The 8,692-nt window shown below is 34.1% G+C and overlaps 1 protein-coding gene across 4 annotated transcripts in view; it reads right to left on the bottom strand.

The window, feature by feature from the left end:
- Nucleotides 1–4,594: 4,594 nt before the first annotated feature.
- The window catches only part of LOC124184492 (ephrin type-A receptor 4), a 156,845-nt gene continuing 152,747 nt past the window's right edge, over nucleotides 4,595–8,692 (bottom strand). For 3 of the 4 annotated variants that reach the window (XM_046574242.1, XM_046574249.1, XM_046574251.1), the window contains one exon: nucleotides 4,595–4,886. In XM_046574242.1, the coding sequence (XP_046430198.1) occupies nucleotides 4,622–4,886 (265 nt within the window). In that variant the 3' untranslated portion in view covers nucleotides 4,595–4,621. Of the gene's footprint in view, nucleotides 4,887–6,418; nucleotides 6,912–8,692 lie in introns of those variants that run through there. The other variant, XM_046574253.1, reaches the window with a different exon arrangement.

Genomic DNA, 8,692 nt, shown 5'->3' with positions numbered 1-8,692 from the left:
TAGAAGGTCAGAGAAGGGGAATGCCGTTTGATTCGAGTCTTTAAGTCCCATAGAGCTCCCATGAAAAAATCGTGAAAATAACTAAAAAATTGAATTATTAAAAACTTCAAAAATTTCTATAGCCACCAGATTTTCTTATATTAAGCTCAAATTTGGAGAATCGTCTTTTTTTATAACCTACTTTCTTGAAAAAAATCAGCAGCCGAATCACTGACCAAAGCCCGCAGGCTGCGGTCGGAAAGTATTGGACGTATCCATATATATATATCAATTTTTTAGATTCATGCATATGGGGCTTTCCATATGAACTCAACCAATAATTTTCCCTTACCATTTTTGATTCGCTTCACGATTTTTCATACTATTCTTCCATCTCGAAGAAGCACTCGCGAATTTTTTCAGATACTTTCCTTCCATCCTTTAATTTTTTATGATTATTCTGACGCATCTCAAAATTGGCCTTTGTTGAAATTCTTAAAAAAGTACCACAAAATTCTAAGTTCAGTTCTCAATCATTTGACGCGAGCACACCAAATTTTTAAAGAATTTGCGGAACTTCGAAAAATGGTTTTCTATTTGTTTAGTATTAAAAATGCAAAATAAAAAATATTCAAACAGTCATATTATCATGAAACGGGTGTTAAAATGATCGGAATGAAAATAAAACTTTAGAGAATTTCTCAAGAGTTAAAAAAAAACCGGTTTTGAGACGAGTCGGAATAATTACAAAAAAGTTAAGGGTAGGGGGAAAAATATGAAAAAATTTAGAGATATTGTGAAGCGGAACAAAAATAGTGAGGTAAAATCATTGGTTGAGTTGACATGGAAAGCTCCATATATACATATAATATACATATCCATGTGTAAATAATAATTATCCTGGAGAATATGGACACTGCACTTACATGCAGATGTATACAGTATATATGGAGCAGGGCCGAATTTAGGGGAGGGCAACAGGGACTGAAGACCCAGGGACTCCACAAGAGAGGGAACGCCACAATATAAATTTTTAGGTCAAATATGCTAACACATGGTATGCAAAATATGAAAAAATTCACTTTTCTGAGAAAAAAAATTTCGCTCAGTTTCATGAGGCATTTTTTTTTTTTTGCTCCCTCGTGGAAGAAGCTTTGTGACGGTAAACAAATTTTTTTGCCAGTTTTCGATGTCTGTGTGCTTAAAATTTTGCAAAATAACGAAAAATCATATTTAGAAAAAATGTCTAGATGTGTATGTGTGTATGTCTTGGCACTGTAAAATTGAAATGATTATAACTCGAGAACGATTTGCGCCACAGTGCTCCCATTTCGAAGATATTAATCTGTATAACCCCTACATTCACTCCAAATTTTGTCGAAATTGAAAATGAAGAATTTTACGACATTTTCAATCTTTGAAAAATCTCTGTGACCAAATTATTTTCTAAAAATTTTCAGACTTTGTAAAGAAAAATTAGTTTTTTTTTATAAATAAACTATCATGGAAGAACGGTCGGTATTCAATTTGGGAATGATCGGTCAAACGGTTCGGATTTTATGAATTTAAAATTTTTTTTGGAAAATCGTCGAATCGCTCTATCTTGCAAATTTCAAGATATCGTACAGATTTTTTTTTAAGAGTATTATAAAAGTAAAATTGGTATGAAATTTGAAGAAAATCGGTCAAACGGTTCGGATATTGAAAACTTTTTTTTACCAAAAATTAAAAAAAAATGATAAAGTTGCCATGATTTTTACGAATTGCGAAAAGTTAGGCAAAATTTTAGAATATGAATACACTGTTTGAAAAAGAATGTTGATATAAAATTTTGAGAAAATCGGTCGATGGATTCAAATTTTGTGAAATTTGGAAATTTTCGCAAGGAAAGTTGCAAGTTGAACCTTGCTTCCTCAAGACTTCTTTTGCACGACGCTTAAAGCTTCCTCTATGAGGAATCCAACATTAAGAAAAATAGTTCCCTATAGAGAGGACTTTGAGCATGGACGTTAAATGTTCATAAAATGACTAAATAAAGAATAACGCAATGTATCGCGAACTTCTCATATTTGCGGGGTGTCTATTAAGTAGTGCTGGCAGCGGGGATTCCCCGCTACAAGCACGCCACGCCTCGACTGACCGCGCAGGCAAAGACGGGCAGCAGAGATAAGTTGATATCTGGATAAAAATGAAAATTGTTTATCTTGTTTGAAAAATAATTGGGAGCCTCCCAATTTTTTGTCGCCCTTGGTCCTCCACACCTTTAAATCCGGCCCTGATATTAGGCTTACCACGTGAACTCAGTAAGCGGTTGAATATGATGTTTTTTGATTTTGCAAATTTTTGGGGCAAGTTTGCAGAAGTCAAACGAACATAGGAAAAATCCTTGACGAAATCAAAAAATGTCATGGTCAACCGATTGCTGATTGTAAATTCACGCGAAAGCCCCATACGTATATGTGAGTATTCGTTTATCACTTCCTTTCATTTTCGTTTTTTTCTCAATACTATATCTATTACAACAAATCTGTATTCGATATTTGTTACCAAATAATATTGATTCGACACATGTATAAATACATATGCAGCATAGAGCACGCACTTATGTAGCTGGAGCTGATGTATCATCAATATTATTTATTCATCTTTTTTTAATAACCATTACTTTTATAATAATCATTTATTCAGTTTTTGCGTTGGCACATTTATCATTTCCGATAGAATTCACACGCACGCACGCAGGCACACACATACACACACGCGCGCAGCATACACACACAATATGTGTACATATACTTATGCATCTATGATCTATATAAAATATAAAACGCAAAACTTATGCATTTGTATGCGATTTAGCTGTCAAAGCAGAGCTGAACAAAAGCGTAATATTAAAAATATCGCTGCACGATATCATATTCCTATTTGTATGTAATACTTATACGATAATTTAATCGCAAAAGATATACGTATACATGTATTACATATGTATATTTACAGTGTCTTGCTTTCTCTCATCTTTGCACACGGTCTTGAGCAAGTGCGTGATGAATTTGAATCACTACTATATTGATTATTTATATAATGGTTCGATTATCCAGGGTAGAGGATTTTAGAAGTTCGATCACGGTACGTTGTTTTTGCGCAGACATAATATGTATTATATACTGGGCTGGTACTATTTCCCTAAATTTTGCAGCTTCCGACAGAATTTCAAACATCAGTCATCTCCAATAGTCTAATCACATAGCACAGATGTTTAAAACCTATGGTTCACAAATACTCCAAGTTTGCAAAACTGTCGCAGTTAAATTATACAGCTCTAGAAGGGTTTCAGATGCGTGTCACTAAATGTGTTTTATTTGTTTTTTACTGTTCAAGATATATTGTTTCTCTTCCAAATATTTTTCGTCCAAACTGTTTGAAGAAAATATGACAGCAAATATTACTTACTTATTTTAGAACCATTTCGCATGGTATGTTCGAACAGAAATATTTCTGAAACATTGGGTGTTGCATGGCTCTAAATATTGTAACAAGGTTACCTTCTCACCCTGCATATTTAAAGAAGGGAATCTTACCCCTTCAAGATAAATACATGTTACAAATAGATGAATTGCTTGGTTGCTGCGCCAACCACTATTATTGTAAACAGTCTTTCTCTAGATGTTAACTCGGAAGGACGTATTTTCTTGAATATATGATTTTGGCCTGTATTTTCTGTGTTTCGCTACATTTGCCTTCTTAATCAGAGAACCTCTTATTTTTCAAGCAACACAAAAGTTACAATATTATATCGGTAATGCAGGGCTAGCAATTTCGAGAAAAGAAACAGAAAAGTGATTTACTATCAGTCTGAGCTGATCAGACTCCACTTAAAGAAGAACAATACATTGAAGCAAGATAAAAATGAAAAAATAGGATTTAAAATGGTATCACACTATTCTATATGTATGTGTATAATTACATAATATATATGTATATACACGAGTGCTGTCCATAATCATTGTTACGGAAAATAGTTGGAAGTAATGTTCCAAAGATTTTTCTGACGTAATTACTGTTAAGATAAGAGTGAGGCCATAAGAATTTCTCCTGTTTATTGAAATCTCATTCTCGAGGAGTAGGCGTAGTAGATTCCGAGTTCTATTAGACCATTTGGAATATGCTATTAGACGTTTGATTTTTTTACGTATCTATATATGTATATATGTTTATAACTTTATATACATACACAGACTTACAACAGCAAAAATGATTAGGCTTTTTTGTAAAAGTCACATGAATTTAACTCTTATTTATCTATTCCAGACGGTGCGATATCATGTACTTACAGTCTGGAACACTCAAATCGCTGTCGCGTCAAACTTCTATTACTGTATATACGTGTGTGTACATAGTGGAATGTCGCGTTCGGCCACTTTAGACCTGCAGTTTAATACTCCGGGCATAATTAATACAGAAAGACGTCCGTGTGTCTTTTCATTGGTCCGTTAACATCTCAAATACGTACATAATATGTATGCACGTATGTGTATTGCTAATAAGTTTGCTTTTGCATACATGTACATACATATAGTGCAGTCCATTGGGGTTAACTATCATAATATCATGATTGGTATCTATTTTTTCAGATTTATTCCTAGACAAGGAAACCTTGCGACGTTGCTGACATTTGAGCCCTCAGAGCAGTTACACTGTTCATGATTTTCTTTTGATGACCGACTAACGTTATTCCTAGGGCAGTTAGCTCTTGGACGGTGACTCTTGCTGCAGCCTCCAACGTCGTTACCCCAGCTCTTTCAAAACTCTCCGCATATCTTGACATTTTTATTGATGCCAGCCAATCACCTACTGACGTCAGTTGCGTAAGATCCACTGCGTCCGGTGCTAGTGGATTTGTACCCCTGTGAAATAGTTTAGAAATGCATTAATTTGTACACTCGCATCAATTTACGAACTAGATCATAATGGTATTCCATGTATTACGCATCAACAATCAAACTGAGGAAAAAATAAATCTGCGTTAGTTTATAAAATTTGCTTCAATGTTTTTCGGAAATTTTTTATTTTCCAATCAAGTTAATAATAGGGGAAACTTGATCAACTATTTTCTCTAAGTTTGAATATGCTCAATATTTTTCATTTGTTCTATTGTCATTTGATCATTGGATAAAATACATTTCACTTGGTCCATTAGTGCCAGAGTTGAATCTTGAAAAACTTTAACATTGTGACCAATGAAAATAATCTCTAAGCTGCGAATTGCTGTCAATAGAAATTATTATTTCCTTCAACTTTCGCTTGCACTGTTTATCATCTCTTTTTGAACTAGCAAAAATTAGATTTTGGGATTCATATCAAACAAATAATTAACCGTAAAAGGTGATAAGACGTAAACGTCACTGTCTAGTGTGCCATATAGTCTAGAATATACAACATCTTAATAATGGAGTATGAGAGATAAAATACAAAGGGTAATTGATATATTTACAGAAGGGTATAACTGGTAAGTAAATTAACTGGTTTGACGAGGTTTTATTTTCAAATACTAAGCAAGACTTGATAATATTGAACTTTTACTTAATTTCGGGTTGAATATGGGTTACTATAATACCTATTAATGGGGGGGGGGGGGGCATTTTCATAAATTGAAGTGCAAAGTTTTGGATGAGTTAGCGTATGTAACTTTCATTCGGATCTCAACTTTCAATTTTCCATAGTACTTCGCAATTTATGACATATTTAAATTTGAAAATGTGTTCCCTCACTACTTCAATTTGTTTTCGAATAGAGAATTGTGAAACAAATTTACTTTGAACTTTTACATATACGTCAAATTCACTTCACACGTTTATACTTGTAATTTTTCGAAAGCCTGTGTCTAATGCGAAAACAAATCGAGCTAAGAACCTGAAATCATGTAACGTCGACATTTTATTGACATATAATACAATGAAAAAAAATTGTACGAATCGAAAATTCTACTTTTAAAAGTCCTCTGCTTTCGCGAATAATTCTCTATACGTTTTGATATACGTTAAAATTTTTTTTTTTTTTTACTTCATCATGTCAAAAAGATGTTAACTCGTGTATATTTTTACAATAAAAATGTATTTAGAGAAGTATACCTTTGCCTGAAGGAAGAGAAAAGTTTTTCACCAAGTTGAAACGATAAAAGATTTCGGTGCGATATCGTAAATTAACCAATAGAGCGTTCGCGGAGAAATTTCAGTAAACTGCTTATTGTACACACTGAACCATCTATCATATCATGTACATATTATCAAGTAGGTACTTATACAGCAAAGTTGGTAATAAAATAGGTTTTTATAATTGGTATGGTGAGTACCGAATGATATTAAACTTATGATCTATACATCTGTATAATATGTATAATATATCATGAATTTATTAAACAGATCATTATAAAGTCGTGGTATTATAAAAGTAATTAGTACTATAATTAGCATAAGGGTGACATTATTATATACAATATACATCTACGTTCACATGTAATTTTATGTACAGTGCAATATGCGATGAAGCAAGCAGTGCGATACAAACTAAAAAAGGCAAGCATTTTTTTTTATCTACATGATACTACGTAGTCAACGTCCTCGTACGAAAACGAAAACAAAAAACGCAGTGGTCCCCGATTCCGTTTATACCATCAAACATTTCCGTGAAATAATTGATGACGTCTTGTTTTTGTTTCGTTAGATGATTAGATACCAAAACACCAATATTACGATGACGGTGATGGAGACCGTTAGCACAATCGAAATATATTTGGCGAGGATTGCGTTTTTTTGTCTTCCTTTCAGCCAGTTGAGAATGTTTTTTTAAGTTTTCTTTAATTATTTTACCTTTTTCTTATATGCACGGTTGATGCGGGCGGTGGTGGGGGTGGAGCGCCCCGTTCCCTGATTCTGACAATTGTTAGCAATTGTTAGTGCAATGGAGGCCACCGTATGGAGTCTTTTTGCTACCAGTGAATGTATTACTTTTATACTTTTGTGTAAACTTGTGGTGTAGCTCGCCAAATTGATCGATAGAGATTCGCAAAAAAAAAAAAAAAAAAAAAAAAAAACTGCCCGAGCCTCAAATCATTAAACGTGTAATGGTCGTCTAAATTAAAATAATCAACACAATTACAAATAATATGCCGAATTAAGTACTCCGCGATAATCCCGTGTGTATGTCAATATTCGTGCTATGCTGTTTTGACGAATGTATAGCTGTTTTATATTTTGTGTTCCTCTATTGTGGTTTATAGGGTACAGGTATGTTGGAATACAGACGTATTTTGAACGCAGCATCGGGGGTTATTAATTTGTATACTGGAAATACACCGCATCTTTTTTTAATAATCTCAGATTCCTATATAAGTAAATTTCAGTTTATCCGCATTGCATAAGCTAGTAAATTGTGCAACAAGGAGGCGAAGTAGGTCTTTTTACGTCGAGCGTCAGTTTGCAATATTAGTCGTAGGCGAGCGCGTGCGCGAGGCAAAAACGAATATTGCAAATACGCGAGGCAAAAAATACTTCGCCCCTACGTTGCACACGATATTTCATGTAACAAGAGTGCGGTTTACACGTTTTTATATAGCACTAGTGCAATTTACGTGTCCTTTTTACCTCGTGTCCTGTATGTAAAGTAATCTTTTTTATGACGTTACGAAAAAAAACAGCAGCTGGGTATGTAAATGTACACTTTTACGCCCTTGTGCGTAAATGTGCTTTTTTTGAACGCCGCTTCAAATAAAAACTTGTAAAGCACACTTTTCCTACATAAAGTGTCGTGTGCGCCATGGAGGCAGACTTTTTCGCCACGCGTGTTTTCAATATCGCCTTCGGCTCACGTATGCGCGCGCCTACGACTCATACTGCAAACTTACGCTCGGCGTAAAAACATCTACTTTGCCTCCTTGGTGCACAATCTACTACTGTGTGACACAGTATGGTTTACGCGTCATTTTTTGCCTGCGTTTAGTAGATAAGGTAATCGTTTTAGAATCAGTACAAAAAAAAGAGCATCGGAGTACGTAGAAGTGCGCTTTTACGTCCTAGTACTTAGAAGTGAGTTTTTTTTTTTTTTTTTTACCCGTTATAAGAAGCACGCGCACGCGGTTGCCTATGACTAATATTGCAAACTACGCTCGGCGTAAAAAGATCTACTTTGCGTCCTTGGTACATAATCGGCTATTCTTTTTGTAGCATGTACAAAAAGGACACTTTTAAATACCACGACGTGAAATTGCACTTATATGCACTTTGATGCTCTTTTTTGTACCACCACGAAAACGATTACTTTACATACGGAATGCAGGCAGAAAAAGACGAGTAAACCATACTATAGTGATACCCAAATTATATCGAAAAAGGTTCATTATACGTTAATGTTATAAAATTATCTTTGCATTATTGACTATACAAAAATTTTGCAGTATTTTGTATAACGATACACGTATAACACTGTCAATAAATTTATTCGTTTTATTTAGTTCATTATGCACCTGCCCCGACAATCTGTCTCAATGGAGAATATTACGTTATTGTTTGTTTTATGTTTCGATTATTATCTGAGCAAACCATCTCCGTCAAGTTTTACTTTTCTACGCGCTTCATTTTCTCAGTTTTTGTAATGAGTATTTTTGGGTAGACCGTATACTAATAATTAATTTGCGGAACGTGTCTTATTTCATATT

The sequence above is a fragment of the Neodiprion fabricii genome, chromosome 6, assembly GCF_021155785.1.
Source record: "Neodiprion fabricii isolate iyNeoFabr1 chromosome 6, iyNeoFabr1.1, whole genome shotgun sequence".
Lineage (NCBI taxonomy): Eukaryota > Metazoa > Arthropoda > Insecta > Hymenoptera > Diprionidae > Neodiprion > Neodiprion fabricii.
The sequence above is the reverse complement of the archived record's forward strand: the minus strand, read 5'-3'. Positions and strand labels throughout refer to the sequence as shown.